The sequence below is a fragment of the Takifugu flavidus genome, chromosome 5 (genome assembly GCF_003711565.1).
Source record: "Takifugu flavidus isolate HTHZ2018 chromosome 5, ASM371156v2, whole genome shotgun sequence".
Classification (NCBI taxonomy): domain Eukaryota; kingdom Metazoa; phylum Chordata; class Actinopteri; order Tetraodontiformes; family Tetraodontidae; genus Takifugu; species Takifugu flavidus.
In genome coordinates, this window is record NC_079524.1 from 17,451,856 (window position 1) to 17,471,318 (window position 19,463).

General features: G+C 47.1%; 2 protein-coding genes across 3 annotated transcripts; one reads left to right on the forward strand and one right to left on the reverse strand.

Annotated features, from left to right (window-relative positions):
- Positions 1-956: 956 nt before the first annotated feature.
- pold2 (polymerase (DNA directed), delta 2, regulatory subunit) lies at positions 957-4,989 on the forward strand. 2 transcript variants are annotated; one of them, XM_057032346.1, is made up of 11 exons: positions 957-1,115; positions 1,269-1,507; positions 2,453-2,574; positions 2,657-2,780; positions 2,868-2,982; positions 3,056-3,254; positions 3,358-3,438; positions 3,569-3,726; positions 3,809-3,936; positions 4,343-4,444; positions 4,584-4,989. In XM_057032346.1, exons 2-11 carry the CDS (start codon positions 1,282-1,284, stop codon positions 4,742-4,744), a joined length of 1,416 nt encoding a protein of 471 aa, XP_056888326.1. In that variant the 5' UTR covers positions 957-1,115; positions 1,269-1,281; the 3' UTR covers positions 4,745-4,989. The 2 variants fall into 2 exon arrangements, with proteins under 2 accessions (XP_056888326.1, XP_056888327.1); XM_057032347.1 differs by lacking the exon at positions 4,343-4,444.
- On the reverse strand, positions 4,806-16,354 carry LOC130525509 (inactive carboxypeptidase-like protein X2). The gene is made up of 22 exons (XM_057032338.1): positions 15,965-16,354; positions 15,138-15,344; positions 14,993-15,049; positions 13,729-14,286; positions 12,790-12,864; positions 12,375-12,440; positions 12,215-12,298; positions 10,770-10,841; positions 10,569-10,678; positions 10,134-10,273; positions 9,976-10,060; positions 9,756-9,900; positions 9,569-9,657; positions 9,351-9,474; positions 8,877-9,073; positions 8,632-8,808; positions 8,218-8,378; positions 7,599-8,143; positions 7,369-7,508; positions 5,928-6,027; positions 5,685-5,851; positions 4,806-5,612 (listed from the first exon to the last, which is right to left on the reverse strand). The coding sequence occupies exons 1-22, from the start codon at positions 16,176-16,178 to the stop codon at positions 5,223-5,225; spliced, it is 3,903 nt and encodes a 1,300-aa protein (XP_056888318.1). The 5' UTR covers positions 16,179-16,354; the 3' UTR covers positions 4,806-5,222.
- Positions 16,355-19,463: the final 3,109 nt, after the last annotated feature.

The following is a 19,463-nucleotide window of genomic DNA, read 5'->3' on the forward strand; positions in this document are numbered from 1 at the left end:
ATCCCCATAGGGAAATTGAATCGTAATAGCAGCCTACACATGGAGGAATACAACTATAATGTAGTGACACAAATAGCAGCAGGTGTATTTACAAAGTATAGAGATAGAATAAATAAAATACAAATCATATTAGAACGTAGACATAGATGTATAAAAACAAGAATAAATTATAAGCATATGTACATAAATATAGAATAATTTAGAAATAAAATTACAACATAAACATTAAACAATTATTGTAATTGAATGGGTTTGAAGGGCACCTGAGCTGATGCATAAATCCAGTCAAGAGAGCTCAGCTCTGACAGAGAAGGATGAATTATACAGTCTGATGGCGGACGGCAGGAACGACTTCCTGTACCGTTCCTTAGAGCAGCGAGGCTGCAGGAGTCTGTTGCTGAGGCTGCTTCTCAGTTTATGGAGTGGTTGGGAGGGACTGTCCATGATTGTCTGCACTTTTAACACCATCCTGTCCCTCACCACCTCGTCGAAGTTTGTAAGTTTACAGCCAACAACAGACCCTGCCTTTTTTAATGAGTTTGTTAAGTCTGTTGGCATCCTTTGCTTTAATGCCTGCACCCCAGCACACTGCAGCAAAGAAGATGGTGCTAGCCATGACAGACTGGTAGAACATGTGGAGCATCCTGCTGCAAACACTGAAGGACCTGAGTCTCCTGAGGAAGTAGAGTCTGCTCATGGCCTTCTTGTGGACCACTCCAGTTTATTGTCCGGCTGAACACCCAGGAACATGTCAAATGGGACTATTTCCACATCTTTCCCACTAATGCAGACCGGGGAGGGTGGGGAAATACAGGCGGATCTACCCCTACATTTAAACACAAAATACAAAGTTAATCAGTAGAGATTCGTGGTTCGCACTCCAACGCGGTAGATGGCGGTAATACACGAGGCTAACAGACACCGGATTTCACATTAGAAGAAAAAGAAACGTAGGACAGCATTCTCGCGAGAATACACGAGACCACAAAGCGATATTGCGAGGGTGATTTCGCGGGAACCGTTTGATTTGTTTACCTGGGTGGATTCGCTTAACGTCATTTCTAAGAACATAACACCCTATTAACGCCACATTTTGTGAATCTGTGACCTCAACGGTGAGTCGATTTGAATGCCAATATTATTCGAAAGTGAGCATGTTTTGGTGTAGCATAGTTGCCCTCCTGCTCTACTGTAGGTCCTCAGCATTTATACAACGCAGCAGCTGTTGACTTGCAACAGAACAATAATAACTAGATATTTTTCATTAGACCGAGTACAGCCATGTTCTCCGACTTGAGTGGCCAGAAGCAGGGCCGGTGTCTGCTGAGTCCGCCGCTCTTCGAGGACGAGGCGCCGGTGTTTGAGCGGACCTCTTCTCGCTACTGCCCCCGCTCAGAACGCTACACTGTCGGCGAGCGGAGCTTCAGTCGCCAGTATGCGCATATTTACGCAGCCCGGCTGATGCAGATGAAGCCTTTGCTGTCAGAGGCGGCGCAGCAGAAGTGGGGTAAGCTGACATTGATGGTGATAGGGACTGGCACCAAGGCTGTTTCCGAAACCACACCCTCGTTCCCTATTCACTACTCACTACATGGGGGGACATGGATTGCGTGAACTACGTAGCGCACTCAATTTAAAGTTAGTATTCGGACAACGGTGTAATTTACGGCGCACGTAAAGTGACGTCGTGGTGTCGCATAATAATTACGAACCGGTCGCCGGGAAAAGTGGCCAGGTCCATTTAATTATTTTAACCCATCAGAAATACTTTCAGCGGTCATTTTATGAAATATCAATGTCAATAATAATTCAATAATAATTACTGATTAACTAAAATAATTAGTGTCTCTTGACATTTTCAAGCCAAGACGTGATGGTACATTCTCAAGTCATATTCCGCTGTAGTGAAAACATTTAATAAAGCAATTTTTCATCAAAAAATGGATCAAAGCTACTTTTCATCTTTGTAAATATTCTTTTAGTGAGATTCTGTCGCCTGGTGAGGAACAGACGAAGAACAATTTTAAGTGAGGGCCGGGGGGGATCAATGAAGATCGATTGATTTCTTTTTTTTTTTTTACACATTTATGTTGTAATATTGTAAGATGATCATGTTGGACCCCTACTGAAAAAAAATCTTATTTCCAAAAATTTCATATATCAAACCGCACAGTAGAAATTACGTTAGAAAATGTATCCCGTCGGTATCACGTGATACAGTAAAGGCTGATGGGATACATTTTCCGAGTTGGGGTGTTCGCTTGTACACTACTTTTCGCAGTGCATTGTGGGATACATTGAGTGCACTGCATAGGGTACAGCGATGCTCACTAACAATTCGGACCCTATTTCAAAATGGCGTCCACACTCTTGAGTGCACTATGTAGGGTACAGGGGGTGGTTTCGGAAACAGCCCAAATCTGAGTTTTAAGACGTGTTCTGGTGCCGACAGGGGCAGAGGTGCCGATAAAGAAGCTGTGTGACCTCCAGGCAGGGGAGCAGTGTTGCATCGTAGGAACACTGTTTAAGGGAATGGAGCTGCAGCCGTCGATTCTGAAGGAGATAAGTGATGAGGTCAGTCATGCTCCAGTCTCTAGCTCCTCACCTCTGTGATGATGGTTGGCGCATCACCCTTTTGTTCCCCCTTCACCCTCAGCTCAACCTCCTGCCCCAGCCAGCACGAGTCAAGTACATTAGTGAGACGGACAAGCTGATCCTGGAGGACGAACTGCAAAGAATCAAACTTGAGGGCAAAATTGACAGAGACAAGTGTGTCACAGGTCCTTACTCTGATTGCTGTAGAGGGGTAGCAATCATGAGATCCCCAATGCTGGGCTCATCTCGCTGCTCCGTATCTTCTCTTACAGGAAGTGTTATTGCGGTATATGGAGCTGAGAAGAACGATGGTATATTCACAGTGGAGGACTTTTGCACGGCGGACTTCCCCGCGCAGACGCCGCGACCGGCGCTGAGCTGTGACACGTGAGCAGGCACAAATGTGGTCCTGGTTCCACCGTCGGCGTCGTTGCATTGAGTTCTCGCTGGTGTTGGACAGGTTTGTGCTCCTGGCTTCAGGACTTGGTCTCGGTAGTAGTCGCGCCGACAGCATGCTGGGGCTGCAGCTGCTGGTGGACATGGTCACCGGCCAGCTGGGCGAGCAGCAGGAGCAGAACGGGGCAGCAACCATTTCTCGGATCATCCTGGCTGGAAACCTCTTGAGCCAAAACACCCAGGAAAAGGACGCGGCCCTAAAGGTAGCCACCAAGGATCAAACGTCAACAAACTTTATTTCTCATTATTCAACGGCGTTTGTGTGAATTGGCTCACTGATCAGCATTCACCCATTTTTTTTTTTAGCCCAAATACCTCACCAAGAAGACCCAGGCGGGCAGCGTGGAGGCCGTACGCCTGTTAGATGAATTGCTGCTTCAGCTCGTGGTGAGCTACGCGTTTTATTGTTATTTCTAATACCTAAGGGTACTTTTTATGCAAGCAGGTGCACCCAGAAGTGTAGCCGTGCATTAAAGGCTTAGTCCTGTGCGTTGAAAATGTCCCCCTCCCTGTGTAGGCCTCTGTTCCTGTGGATGTAATGCCAGGCCAGTATGACCCCACCAACTACACCCTTCCTCAACAGCCTCTCCACCCCTGCATGTTCCCCTTATCCTCAGCCTATCCCACTCTGCATCTGGTCTCCAACCCCTACCAAGCTGACATTGATGGTGTCAGGTAGGATGAGTGCAAACAGTCAGCCGCGGCCTCCTGCTCTTGTTGGCTATAAATGTTCCCGCCCACTTTCCGTTCCCTGAAGGGTTCTTGGAACATCTGGGCAGAATGTGAGGGACATCCAGAGGTACAGCAGTATGGACAATCATCTGGACATCCTGGAGGAGACGCTCCAGCTCCAACACATGGCCCCGACGGCACCCGACACCCTGGGTAAGCGCCACACGAACCTTCTGCCTGTTTGACAGAGGCGACGGGCCAAACGTTTAGAAGCAGGATCCAGTTTGGAGACAGAAACGTCTCATTGTTGCTGCTGTATATTGGGATGATCAGGTGTTGTGGCTTAAACCTTCTCTGCCCTACGTGTGGCTTGAATCCCACAGGTTCTTTTGAAGCTATGTGTCACATTACGAGCTTTAAGGGCGCCGTTTGTGTCCGCACGAGTTCAGCTGGAACCCTAAAAGTAAAGTGGAAAGAAAATCCACCGATCCATGAAATCAAGCTGGTGACATAAGACGCGTCCCCAGAGGTCCAGCTGGGCTTTAGGACGGGCAGCGTGACCAGAAGCTTTGCCTTTAGATGTTTGCTTTGAAGTGTTCTTTGCTGCTCTTTGCGTCAGGTTGTTACCCGTTTTACCAGAAAGACCCTTTCATCCTGGAGGACTGTCCTCATGTTTACTTCAGTGGGAATGCTCCAACCTTTCAGTCCAAGATCATCACAGGTGCGTAGACGCTGCTTCCTGCCGTGCCGCCCCTGAACGGTCCGCTTCCTGTGTTTGCTCCTCGTTAAACCTTAACTACCGTAGTTTTCCTGCTGCAGAGGCGTGTTTCCGTATTTATCTATGGCTCGTGTCCCTCCAGGTGCTGGTGGCCAGGAGGTTCTTTTGGTCACTGTGCCAGAGTTCAGTGGGACTCAGACGGCTTGTCTGGTCAACCTGCGCACGCTCAGCTGTGAGCCTGTCACCTTCTCAGCCTTCTGCGTCGGCGAGGACGAGGAAGGTCCGATGAACGTCAGCCACTGAGGCTCCTCATCGCTCATGACCTCATTTAAGAACAATGGAGTGCAGAAAACGAGAAGACACGTTTGTATTAAACATTTATTTGAGACTCCTCATCTAAAGAAACCCGTCCCTCCCCCGGGACCTCCGCAGGCTGGTTCACCCCCTGGGACCAAGTTTGGAGTGAGCTGTTTATACTGTAACATGTATTTCTGTTATGAATGAAACCAGTGTAAATGAACTCTGAAATAAAAAAGTCTGACATTTTATGTGCTTCCACAATATTATACAAAACCTTTATAAAAAAAAAAAAACAACAACAACTAAACGTGGTAGAAATGCAACTGTCAACTTGAAACAGCAACATGAGAGACTATGAGAAGGTAAATACAGCCTTATACCTCAGAATCGTGCTTATGATAGGATGATCCGGCTTCTTTTTAAACAGGCGCCACCAAGGGCGCCAGAGCTGCAGGTGGCGTGCAGCTGCGTCGGCGGCGCTTTAGTAGCTATCGATCTTGTACTCGTAGTTGTAATCCACGATGGAGTCTGTGAAACCGCCGGGCGTCGACGACTGCCCTTCCATGGTCGCCCACGAGTCGTACCAGAACGTGGTGGTCTCTGGTGTTGAGGGGATTGTGGTTGTCGGGAGTAACGTGGTGGTCGTTGGGATCGTCGTGGTCATCGACTGCAACCTGAGGAGTTTCTCTTTCCGCAGGCGGCGGAGGCGAGCTATTCTGAGTCTCCTTTTCCTTTCAGCGCTGATGTGGGAGGTGGGTGAATAGGCGCCGTTGCTATCGACGACGCGCCTGTCGCTGTTGCCGGTCTGAGGTTGCTGAGCTCTGGTGGTGTAGCTGAGTCGTATGGGTTTGTTGCCATGGAGGGCCATGATCTACAGAGAGATGGACAGATGGTAACGGATCACCGGCGTCCGTAGCTGCGTCGCCGCGGCCGACGGGCTCACCTGTTTAATACGATCCCAGTTGGACTTGGCCAGGTTGAAGCTGCAGGCTGTGGCCCCAGACTGGTAACCCACCACGCAGACTTTTGTCACAGACGAGAAGCCCTCGGCTCGGGCTGTGACCCGGTACTCTCCGGGGTTAAGGAGTCGCCAGAAGTCCCCTGTCGGTGCTGCAGGGACAAGCAGATGTTTCGTTCCAAAGCTTCGACTGCGTGATCCAGAGGCCACAGAATTCCTTCAGAGTACCTGTAGTGACGTCATGATTTATCCCTTCAACAGACACTGTCGCATTTGCAATGGGATTCCCCTGCTGGTCCTTCACGACACCCCGGATGCCACGATGGACCTAGAGGGGGGGTGATATGGAAGGAGGCAGTTGTTGTCATGGTGATTAGGCAGATGTATATGAGCCATGTTGGCACCTGTAATGCTGAGCTCTATCCTGGACCAGATCAATTGTTCTTTAGTGACAGGTTATGTACCCCGGTCCTACAAGGTGGCAGTGATTAAGCCGTTGCTTAAAAAACCATCACTGGATCCTGGCGTATTAGCAAATTATAGGCCAATATCCAACCTTCCTTTTATCTCTAAAGTTCTTGAGAAGGTGGTGGTGACTCAGTTACTGGAGCACCTGCAGAGGAACAGCCTGTTTGAGATGTTTCAGTCAGGCTTTAGAGCTCACCACAGCACAGAAACAGCACTTCTTAAAGTTACTAATGATCTTCTCATAGCTTCAGATCATGGACTGGTCTCTATGCTGGTTCTGCTGGACCTCAGTGCTGCTTTTGATCCAGTTAAACACAGCATCCTGTTACATAGACTGGAACATGTGATTGGGATTAAAGGGACAGCACTAGACTGGTTTAGATCATATTTATCTGATAGATATCAGTTTGCTTATGTCCATGGTGTTCCCTCCTCATACAGTAGAGTTAGCCATGGGGTTCCTCAAGGTTCTGGACTTGGACCAATTAGAATAATTTTTAAGGTCCTCAGAGGCCTAGCTCCATCCTACCTGGAGGAGCTAGTGATACCTTATCAGCCCAATAGACCACTCCGCTCTCAGAATGCTGGTCTACTTGTGGTTCCCAGAGTCTCTAGGAGTAGAATGGTGGGCTGAGCATTTAGCTACCAGGCCCCCCTGCTATGGAACCAGCTCCCTGTCCAGGTACGGGAGGCTGACTCCATCGCTACTTTTAAGATCAGACTTAAAACCTACCTCTTTGAAAAGCTTATTGTTACTAATTCTGTAGTTCCAGTTACTATTATAGACAAATTATCATACTTAGGGGGTCGTCTAATCGTTAGGTCACATCTTAGCTATACTGTTATAGGCCAAGGCTTCCGGGGTCCGGAAACATGATCACCTGATCACCAGGCTGCTGGAACCCTGCTGGGTTCTCCTGGCTGCAACCCCCCCCCCCCCACACACACACACAACCCTGGTCCTGCTCAAGGTTTCTTCCTGTTAAAGGGGAGTTTTTCCTGCCACTGTTATATTCTATGACTGATCAGCTTTTTAATTTTGCCTTCACCCTAATTGGTGGTGATGTTTTGTGGGATCATGATCTGGTTGATTATGATTATCAGCAACTTTAAACAACTTCATTGATCTCCTCCTCAGACCTTTGCTTGTGGTGGCACCAAAAAGACCCGAATACATTCTGTGTGTGGCAGCATCAGTGACCTGCTCCATGAAGGTGAGCATAGCTTCTCTGTTCTTCTCCCACTCGTAGGCGAGGTCACTCTGATGAGGGAACTTATCACAGCCCAAGAATACGGACAGCTCCAGACAGTTTGTGTGCAGGTAGCTGAAATCATTCATACCTACAAAGGGGTGAACACAACACAGCTAAATACACCAGGGTGGGCTCCAAAAATACACACCGGTATATTGCCCCACTGGCCTCTACTCACTTCCTGTGACTGGTTTCCATTTGGCCCGATTGATGATGCCGTGGCCTCCGGTGGGAGCGTCTCCCTGGCACGAGCTCTGGAAGTTGTGTGTCATGGTCAGGTGTGTGGAGGCGTAAGAGACAGCCAGCCACCTGAAGAGGGACTCATCCGGAGCCACGCGGGGCTCGTCCATGGCTTCGGTGTGGTACCCGCCACTTCTTCCTCTGTCGTCCTCTTCCTCCTCTCTGTGGCCGTAACCCTGGTTGTAACCGGGGTCATGCTCTTGGGCGTAGCCGCGGTCATAGTCCTGATCGTAGCCGCGGTCGTAGCCCCGGTCATAGCCGTGGTCGTAGCCGTGGCCGCGGTCGTAGCCCCGGTCATAGCCGTGGTCGTAGCCGTGGCCACGGTCATAGCCGTGGTCGTAGTTGTGTTCGTAGCCGTGCTCGTTGCCTCTGCCCCTCCACTGCTCCTCGGTCTGCGAGTGTCCTTGTCCTCTCCAGTCCTCCTCTGGCTCCTCCCGGTGATCCCTTCCCCACTCTGACACTTCAAAGAAGTCCTCTTCGTACCTGTGAGAAACGATTGAACGTACAAGTCACCCAGGTCCGCTACAACCGCGGCTCAACAGCAGGACTGCTCATACTGTCTTTTCTTGCGACTGTGGCTTTTCTGGCTCTGTGGCTGGTTGAGACGTAAGCTGTCATAAGGATAAGCCACAATTCTTTCCCCACCCTGGAAGTTTGCACCCAACACAAATGGATAGCTTTTCATCCAGGAGATTATGGCTCTGGTCTCCGTAGAGATCTGGAACACAAACAGGAAGTTTCAGCTCAGGCTCAGGTCAGAGAGATTACCGATATCCGCAGCCTTTTTTTTGAGTTGCATTTGTGGCACTAACTCCGATCAAATAGCATTTGAAAGAATTTGTAAAGGAGTGAAACACTTCATAGCTCAGAAACAAACACATTCAGTCAGGCTACGATTTAAAGGAATGCTCTTCCTGGACGCTGCGCTCAGCTTTTGCAGCATGTGTGAAGCAGCTGTGGTTTATCCTCACTGAATATGCGTCCTCGTAGTTTTGCGGTATGGGAATGTGGTGATTGGGAGTGATTTTAGGAACCATGCCCTTGTCTTCGGCCTCCCACAGAACGGTAGTCAGGTCTGGGAAGTTCTGGAAGATGTCAAAGCCATCTTCAGTGAAATGGCCTGTGGTCCATCCGCTCAGCTCTGATCCCTGGAGAAGAGAAAGTGGATCAATCACCCATAAAGCCAAGTCAGCCCGGATCCGGAGCGTCCACTGACCGCCTGGAAAGCTTTCTCGTGTCCGTCGGGATTGAGCGAAGGGACCAGGTGGATGCGAATTCCTTCCACCAGCTGCTGGACTCGGGGGTTTCTGTCCTTGTATTCTTTGCAGAGGTACTGCATGAGAAGCAGGATCATCTCCCGACCTGCCGCCTCATTTCCGTGGAGACCTGCCGTGAAGCGGAACTCTGGCTCGCCTGCAGACACATGTGAGCAAAGCTGTAGTTAAATGTTGCTTTAGCGTAATCCGCTGGCTTCCACCTGCTCTTTATTAAGATTTTCGGGAAGCATTGGATGAGACACCACATCCTGGCTCTTCTCTCTCATTTCAGCCAGTCAAGATTGCGCTGCTGGAATGTTTGAGAGGAACTATCTTTGGACAACAACAACGTGTCAGTGATCTCCTTTTTTCATGTGTCTCAACCTTCCAAGGCTGGAGGTCATTTCCATGATTGCCAGTGAACCCTTGCCTACCTATTTCATGCTCTGTGGGGTTGCCGGAGATGATCATGGCGACAATCTCTTGTCCCTTGAAGCTGCGTCCCAGGCTGTAGATGCTGGTGATGTTGGGACACTCGTCATTCACCGATTTCATGAGCTTTAAAAAGAGGGGAACCAGTCAGGCCTGTGTTTCTTCTCATGCCAACACATCATCTTCCCAGCCTTTCAACAGTTGTAATGAGGATACTCACTGCGATCATCTCTGAGTAGCTGTGATGTTTGAATTCCAAGTAATCTACTGGAGTTACTTCATTTTGCCTGTACTGAACATTGGCTGGATCTGCAGCATGAAAACCCAAGACAGGTTTAAATTGTGGTTTATTTCCTCCTGTTTGTGGTTGAGCTTGGCATAGGTAAAGGAGCTGGTCTAAGGCTCACCTGGTAGGGGGCACCCCAACACCTCCAGTCTCATGCACAAAGAGCCATTCCAGCTCTGAGGGATGATTCGGACATAACGGGCCACGACAGGCACAGCCAGCTGGTTCATCACGGGCGTGTCCTTGTCACTGTTTCCAAAGAATAACTGGGTGAGGGAGAAGAGAGGTGTCACCCATGGAGACATCGGAGGGAGGTGCGGTGCTGCTTTAGGTCAACTCACCCAGTCAGCATATCCGTCATGGATGGTGGTCCATTCTCTGCTGTCATTGCTGAACGCCAGGAAGTAGGATGTGACGAAGTCGCTCCTGCAAACACACAGCAAGGCTGAGCCATGTCCAGCAGCATCGGATTCGCCTGCCTCTCGGCTCTGTGTCTTACTCGTTCAGCGAGTCTCTTCCCTGCGTTATGACCCCTGTGAACTCTGTGTCCTGGCGAGCGTCTATCTCGAACCAGTGGATCCTGTCCTCTGAGTTGGCGCACCACGCCCCTCCTCGCATGTCCTCTTCATCGTCGGAACCCTGGAAACCACCGAGGCCAAGAGACGTTCTGCTGAGTCAGTCCAGTAACTTTAGGAGACAAAAGCTGGACACCCTGCTCAGCGTGTCTGATTACACCTTCTTTGAACAATTTCACTGTTCACAGATCACTTCTTATTCAACCCTTTTTCTTTTGCACATTTCCTTTTGACTGTTTCCGTTGAAGTTCACTCGCTTGGACTTTGAGATGTGAACATGCGTGTTGTCAGAAGAAAAGCAACTGTGTAAAGTTGTGAAGCAGCTGAGTGTGTATGTGTGTGTGTGTAATTGTGTGTACCTGCATGTTGAGTCGTGCTCTCTGAGGAGAAAATCTGTACTGCGACACAGACGAGGCTAAAAGCTGGTCGGACTCGATCTTGTGCGACTCCATCCCCAGTGGAGGACACTCTGCCACATATCAAGACACAAAATGGAGAATTTCAAAGGGTGATAGCAAGTTAGCATGTCTAGCATGTCTGTTTTTGAGCCATGGACGTACTCTTTGGCTCCCTGAAGACAGGTGGTCTGTTCTTGGCTCTGTCCTCGGCCTCTTTCAGTTTCTTTGCTCTTTCTGGAAGGATAAACAGTCTTGATGCCAGATTAACATTCCCTTGGCTGATTATTTTTATTCAATGCCCAGAAAAAATCTTGGAAATGTTTCTGAATGAAATGCAGGCGCCAAAACAGCCTGAGAGACTGAAGGGAGACTGAAGGGCTACAGTCTGAAGAGACTGAAGGGCTACAGTCTTTTAAAAAAAGCAATAAACTCCATCAGATGGTCTGTTTCTATTCCAGTTCAACCTGTTATCTTTGTCAATGGATTAATTAGTATAACTACTGTCCCTTTAAGTGAATGTCTACTAATGGTTTCATAATAATACTAGAATCCTTTTAAAAAGAATTAGGCTTCTGTTCTCCAGAACCGAATCTATTTAAGAGAATCTCGATAGAGCCAGAATAAGAGCCATACTGCAGAAGGGGTGTGAAGATACATTTGACTCGTGATTCCATACACTCATGATACCGGCACCAGGGTACCTTTTTTCACGAGCCCTTTAATTAATCCTCATGCAAAACATAGAAACTACTGCATATCGACTCAGCTTTTTCTTTATTAAATTAAAGATTTCCTTCTTTATTTCTAAGGCAGAGCAAACCCAGCTTAAACAATCTTTTTTTCTTTGTAAAGCTGTTAACTAATGAACTATAATGTTCTTTTTCTTGCTCTTGACCACTTTCTGCCTATGGCGGTCAGGGGAGGGGCTGCAGGAGTCCAAGTTGGAGTCCATTCCAAGTTATCCCCCTTCCCCCCCGCAGAAGAGTAACCAGCTCATCTCAGCATTTAGGGGTTTGGTACCTTGCTCAAGGGTTCCCCCACTACCTTCCATATTATGTCTGCATCTGGGGTTGACTCTAGAACCTTGTGCTCCTCAGCCCAGCCCCCTACAGATGGAGCTAGCAGCCCCCAACACTTGTATCCTCAGATGATGAACTGAGTGAAAACAAAATAAAATGAGATGAAGCCACCAAAGCATCACCAAATGGGTGATCCAGCCACCCCCAACAGCAGGAAGTCCACCACTGACCCCAGCCCCCACAGTCAACATATGGTTAACAGCGTGAAAGTGAAGATCACAGCAGCCCGGCCCTCCCTGTTGTGGGTCGCTCTTACCCCCCTCCACCAGTTTAATTCAGATCATATTTCACGGCCGGACTCCTGGCCCACTGAGATAAAGCAACCATCTGCTGACGTGAGCATGAAGAGGATCACATCTGCATTCTTTTGGCACACAAATGTGATCCAAATGTGTCGGGGCCCTATCTGATACTCGATACCTTCTAACTCTTTTGAGCCAAAGCCGAGTTCTTTGCAGGAATAACTTGAAAAGATTGCGCAAATTGTGATTATGCAAGAAAGAAGAGTCAACATCTGTGTTTTCTTACCTCTCTCCTCCCGCTCCCTTTCTTTTTGTGCTCTCTCTCTCTCCTTCTCTATCCATTTCTCATCCGTCCCATCTTCTTTCCGCCCTTTGGGAAAAATCAGAGTAAATCTGTAAACACCTCCCAGTGAGTGAAATCTAAAAAATGCTGCGTATTTTCATACTCATTCCATATTCGTCGTAATCATCGTACCACGTCTCCTCGTAGGGAGGAGCGACCGTGGGCTCTTCTGGAAGAAGAAGGAAAAACATGAATTCAAAAGATTAGATTCCCTTTCTGTTACAAGCAAGAGCCCTGATTTAATCAACAGCCCCTACCCTTACATGTTTTATGTACAGCCATTACAACAACTGTACTTTCATAAAACCATCTTTATTACTCTTATTAAAGTTTATTACTGGTACTAAAGCTTTTTCCATCCACATCCAAACTACAAGAAGGCTTTGTAGAACCAGCCCACTCCTTGTTTTAAAAGTAGGACAGGCTATGTCACTCTGTTAATATTCTGAACATTTGGTGTGGACCCAGACCCATTTCTATCAAGTCTGGTGCGAAGGAGCCACCCCGAGGGTCCTTACCTGTTACAGTTTCTACTTTGATTTCAGGGTCGGTTTCATTAGCAACAGGGAAGGGGAGATTATCAGGCCCTCCATCTGGAGGATTGGACAAATAAAACCAGGACACGTTTAAAAGATAGCAGTTGGGCTAAATGCGAAGAGATCAGGAAAAACAACAGAGAAATAAACATATGTAAATATGAAGGGAGCTGTTGGAAGAGTGGAGGTTGTGTAGAGTCTGACAGGAACACGCAGGGGCTCCAGGGCGCCACAGAACCAATACACACTCTTTCCTACATCTGATCCAAGGGAAAAATGAGCTAAGTTCACTTCTTTAGGTGGAAGAAGGATAATTAACAAAGCAGCAGTATAGTCAGCACAAATGAGTTCCTCGTTTCATCATCAGTACTGAACCAGTGATGAAGCCTCTAAATCCATTCATCCACCAATCAACTGAATTAAAGCACGTACAGAATTTGACTCACAACCAGCTCAGGGCGGACTTCCCCCATCACCAAACGACGTGTGTCGTAAAGTAGACGAGCAGATCAGTGCAAAGCAAATGTTGCTCGTGAATTCCTCCTCAAGTACACCGACTTGATCACACAACACACAGTTAATGAAGAGCAACAGGCAAGAATACACTAAACCAATTCCATTCCCTCTTCAGCCGAATGTGCTTGTTTTTGGAACTCGGGCCGTCATGTGTTGATAGCAGGTCGCGGGAGAACACCCACCCTTTATCCACCCTTTATCGTTCTTTTTTTCCATTTTACACAACTGTGTAACCTCCACAGAAATGACAGAGCTGGAAACAAACCCAGACATTTCTCCTAGTTATGAGGTAACCATGCTGACCCGCTTGGTAACGAGGCAACTTGTGGATACAGCATGTTATTTAGCTTCAATCCTGACTGATCAATGAAAGCTTTACAGTTTTCTTGGGTGAGTCAGACCTACATGTGGCATCCCAGTAATCGCTGTCATCTGTTCCAGTGTTCCTATCAACCTCGGGGGCAGGTTGGGTCGGTTCTACCTCTTTCCAGTAGCTGTCATAGTTGTCAATGTCAGGAGTCGATGGTTCTTTCTCCTCTGGCCTCCAGTAGTCATCGTACCCATCAGGCACTGGAGTTGATCTCTCTTTTTCATCTGGTTTCCAGTAGTCATCGTAGCCATCTGTTACTGGGGCTTCTACGTCTTCGTCTGGTTTCCAGTAATCATCGTACCCATCAGGCATTGGAGTTGAAAGATCTTTCTCTTCAGGATTCAAGTAGGCATCAGGTACTGGAATCGATGGCTTTGTCTCATCTGGTTTCCAGCTGTCACCCGTCACAGGAACTGCTGGGTCTTCCTCATCTGGTTTCCAATAGTCATAGTAGCCATCTGTTACTGGGGCTTCTACGTCTTCGTCTGGTTTCCAGTAATCATAAGGAAGGTCTGTGGTCACAGATTCTGGCTGAGGCCTGGCTGGTATGGTCTCAACCTCCCAATAGTCATCATCTGGTTTCCAGTCGTAATCTGAGAGAAACAAACAACTTTCAGAAGAGGCAGGAACCTATTGGCTAGGAGACAGGTAGGAGACTGAAGCTCACAGGTGGACTAGTCGATATATCCTGAAGGAGATCAGTGGCCATAAATTAGGTGGGAGGATAGCCAGGTAGATAGGATGACTCTGGAGGTGAGGAAGATGAAGAAAAGACGACAAGAAGAAGTGGTTGTGTGGCTTTCAGGTTGAGACTGGAGGGTCAAGAGGTGCTTCCAGACAACTACTAAAGTCTACCAATGCGAATGTGGTCAGAAAGATGGGTAGGAGAGTATTTGGAGCTCTGTGGTGTTTTCAGATGACATTATGGTGTGTAGTCAGCACAGTGAGGAATGAAGGTTAGTTGAGGATGAGACAGAATACATGAGTGTGGATTTAAAGAGGAACACTGAGGATAAAGAAAGCAGGGATGAATGCTACTGTGGGGTCAACCATCCACAGCAATGGGACAGTGTTCAAACAAGGATGATGTTAGGAAAGGGTGGAGAAAAGTCTCATGTGTGATTAAAAAGAGAGCAGTGTAGTACAGAGCTGGTTTCCTGCTGGCACTTCCAACCAGTAGTAGCAATGAAAGTGGACTTGGCTGGTTTCAGGGTTGCTAGGGGAAAAGCCCTGGGGTTTTTGGTTTGCTAAGCTAATTTCAGCTAACAAAGACTCTAATTCTGTACGTGTGTAACTCACCAGGATCAAAGTAGGGGTATTCGGTGTACGGTTCAGTGGGGGGTTCTGTTGGCAATGCTAGAGGCAACAGATAGACAAAATGTCAACAAGTTTTCAGTCCAGGTTTGTAGAGTACAAACTTGGCCGACTGTTCCAATTTCCTTACGTGTTGTGGTCGGAGGCAGGGTTGTTGTTGTTGTTGTTGTTGTTGTTGGTAATAAAGTTGTGGTTGTCAGCTTATCTTTCTTCTTTCCCTTCTTGTCAGTCTTGGGTTTTTTGGTGGGTTTTGGAGCTTTAGGTTCTTTTTGCTTCTTCTTGTCCTTCTTTTTCTTTTTATCTTCATTTGCTGCTCTCTTTACTCTGCCAACAACACCTGGAAAGGTAAGAAAACATCATAGAGAACTTCCCTGAAGCCATTTGCGATCACGTCTCTTTAGCATTCACATTAATTATCTTATATAAAATAACTCTTACAAACTCCCCATTCATCATAATGAAAGAAACAGACCCAAGCAGCTCAGAATTAAGTCAAAATGCACGTCCAGGATTTCCCTCTTGCTTTTAAGCTTAGAGGCACTTTCATGGAATCCGGCGCTGTCTCTTTCCATTAACCACAATGCGTTCTCAAGGACACTAAATCTGGCTAAAATTTAATAAATGCGTCACTATTACCTCACAAATATTTTACCACTCAAGCACAAGCCCATTATTGCTACTCATTAAAGATTAGTAGATTCCAGAATTCAATTAACAGTTCAACAGTGGGACTAAGGAGTCACACAGGATCCAGCATTAATCACATGTGTTCAAGCAAGAGGACATTTTAAAACAAGGACATAAAAATCTGTCTGCAAGATGTTTGATTCTTTCTCTGTGGTTTGACCCATATCGGACGCTCCTGTCTCATCTCGGCTGCAGTCAGAAGTGGATATTGATGATTCTCTTTGGTGAAAAACCAATATCTTTGAATAAACAAGAGAATTATTTCCTTACCTGTCTGGAGGGGCACTTTTGGATATCTCCTTCCGTTTCCTCTTGGGTCCACCACGACTCCTTGCTCATTTTCTGGACCATCCAGAGGCTGATCTGGAGTTTCATTCCCTGCATTGGATAGAGCCAATATACCCCCGGCACTCTCACCTTCTCTGGGGATCAGGAGACAGCACAGAGCCAGCAGCAGAACCAGATATATTAACCCTTCCTTCATACCTGCTGATCTTCTGTTCACGAGCTTCTAGCTTAGCTCTCAGCTGCGATAACTCTCTTTAGATCTCTCTTCTTCCCCCTTGTCTTCTAATTCAACCTCTGGACACTCTGGAAACTTCTGCAACTCCACACATAGACCAGTGTCATAAAGGTTTCAAGTGGAGTTTGAGTAGGAGGGCGGGAGGGATGGGCAGCAAGGAAAAGGGGGTGGGTTAGAGGAGAGAGAGAGAAAGAGTGAAGCAGGAGAGCAAAGGAACAATCCAGCCAATGAAGAGATTGACTTCCTAATCCCCCTGCAGCTACGGTCGCCTAAAAAAGCGGCGTAATGCCGGAGGAGCCACTTCACCTGGCTGACAAGTCCAAACAGGTGCACAGATCAGAGGGGAGGTGGTGGGAGGAGGAAGAGCATGAAGCAGGACAGGTGAGGGCTCAGACTGGCTGAGATTAGAGACAGATGCCAAACCTTTTTAACAAGTGGTTCAGTGAAACGTTGGCTGGCCTTCAAACTCAAGAGAGCAAAACAACAGAAGACGCCAAATTCCTCTAGACAGGAGGAGGAAGAGCAGCGGAGGGGGCAATATGTGTGGCAATAAGCTGGGGGGGGAATTGAGAGGGATGAAAACAGGACAAACAATTTATTTTGGAGTCCAGAGTTTGTTTGAGTTTGGAATAAATATTGGACGTTTGTCTCCAGGCTGTATTCTGCTGCCTGAACGAGAGCTTCTGGTACAATAGGCAATGGTGAAGCACACCTGTACATGCACACGCACACACACACACACACACACACACACACACACACACACACACACACACACACACACACACTCACAAGACCCTGAAAATGGATATAAACTAAGAGCAGGGGGTAGTTGACAGCAGGCTGTATTGTTACTGTGGTGTTGCTGTAGTGTTAGTACAGTTGGTGTGGTGTTGTTAGTGTAGTGTTGCTCTAGTATTAGTGTAGTGTTAGTCAGTGTTGCTGTTGTGTCTCTGTCGTGTCGCTGTAGTATTGTTGTAGTGTTAGTGTAGTGTCGATGTAGTGTGCTGTAGTGTTGCTGTAGTGTTAGTACAGTGTTAGTAACGTGTTGGTATAGTGTTGCTGTAGTGTCGCTGTAGTGTTGGTGTAGTGTTAGTGTAGTGCTGGTGTAGTGTTGTGTCGCTGTAGTGTCGCTGTAGTGTTGTTGTTGTAGTGTTATTGTAGTTTTTTGTTAGTGTAGTGTTGTTCTAGTGTTAGTGTAGTGTTAGTACAGTGTTAGTACAGTGTTAGTAACGTGTTGGTATAGTTTTGCTGTAGTGTTGCTGTAGTGTTGCTTTTGTGTCTCTGTCGTGTCGCTGTTGTGTCGCTGTAGTGTTGTTATTGTGTTAGCGTAGTGTCGCTGTAGTGTTGCTGTAGTGTTGCTGTTGTGTCGCTGTAGTGTTGTTATTGTGTTAGCGTAGTGGTGCTGTCGTGTCTCTGTTGTGTCGCTGTTGTGTCGCTGCAGTGTTGTTTTTGTGTTAGCGTAGTGTCGCTGTAGTGTCGCTGTAGTGTTGCTGTTGTGTCGCTGTAGTGTTGTTGTAGTGTTAGTGTAGTGTCGCTGTAGTGTTGCTGTTGTGTCTCTGTAGTGTTGTTTTTGTGTTAGCGTAGTGTCGCTGTAGTGTTGCTGTTGTGTCATTGTAGTGTTGTTATTGTGTTAGCGTAGTGTCGCTGTAGTGTTGCTGTAGTGTTGCTGTAGTGTCGCTGTAGTGTTGTTTTTGTGTTAGCGTAGTGGTGCTGTCGTGTCTCTGTTGTGTCGCTGTTGTGTCGCTGCAGTGTTGTTTTTGTGTTAGCGTAGTGTCGCTGTAGTGTCGCTGTAGTGTTGCTGTAGTGTTGCTGTTGTGTCGCTGTAGTGTTGTTATTGTGTTAGCGTAGTGGCTCTGCTTCTGCACACATTCCGGACCTCATCCACTTCCTCATCTGCCTTGAGCGCTTTGTTCAAACTGTGGTTCGTTTGACAACAACAGGTTCTGTTCAGATCACTGACGACAAACAGACACATCAGAAACCATCTTTTTTATAGTTTTATATGGAATAACTGTTTTATAATATTATATTTAATAACTTTGCTCATAGTCTTGTTCAGTACAACCTTTAGAATCTACCACAGTCCTGTTATTGGTGTTGCAACATTTAAACACCAACACCTGGACACCAACGAAGATAGTCGTGAAATATAGACATTTTTCCTGTCAATGATGGCTAATCTAAAGAACTCAGAGGATTACGTTGAGCGCTCCATCGGGATCTGAACACACATCAGGAAACCTTCGGAAACATAAAAGTTGGAACCCGTCAAGAACTGCTGGCTCCTCGTGATAAAACTGTTCTTGATCAGGTTTCCTCATATTCTGGTAAAGTCAGACATTTATGAAGAAATGACTTTCATGTGTGTGATCTTTGATTGGTGTCTTTTATTAGACCAGTTGTCGTCTTTATTTAGTTCCTGCAGGTCAAACTTCCTGTAATATTTTGCATTGAACTGGGGCGTCTGAGCACTTTGAGCTGAGCATCAGAATGTAGTGGGCAGGAAACAATGACATCAGAGTGAGGAAGGAGAGCGGCCCAGACATGGGGGAGGGAAGGACAGAGGGAAAGAAAAATGCTCTATTCCAGCAGGCTCACTAGGTACAAATGGTAACAGATTCAGCCAAGTCCCTGGTGCTCCTTCCTCACGGGGCACGTGGACATCCCACTGATACAAGAGAAATCAACTCTAATAGGAAATTAGCCTCAGCGTCACATCACCCTCACAAAGAATCCACGCGTGAGCTGTACGAGCAGTGAAAATTGGCCGAAGGAACTTCAATTTCAGGACAAATCGGCAATAAAACCATTGGCCGCAGCATTTTTCCATCATGTACGTGCTGTGATTCAGCAGATCCACCAGAGCTCGGTCATCTGGCTCAGAGGAGCTGAAGTCTAATCGAGGACAGATGTCAAAGCACCAAAGACCACGGAGACATCCCGAGTCTGTCGGGATGTGAACCCTGTCTCCCACACACAGAAATCCCCCTCCTGTGTCCTCACTGGAAAATAGGAAGTGTGTTGTTTATTCTGAAGGAACTTCAGTTTCTTCTTCAGTCATATTTCAGGAATGTGATGACAGAGGACACTTCTGCTGGGTTGCGCTCTACAGACGACATGTTTCTCCAGTTTTTGGACATTTTCTTTGGATGGCCTAGTAAATATCGGACTTTCTTTTCTTCTGGGAAGTGCAAGTAACCTGATCTCTGGAGAAACAGTCACAGCATTAAAGGTGGTTGTTGT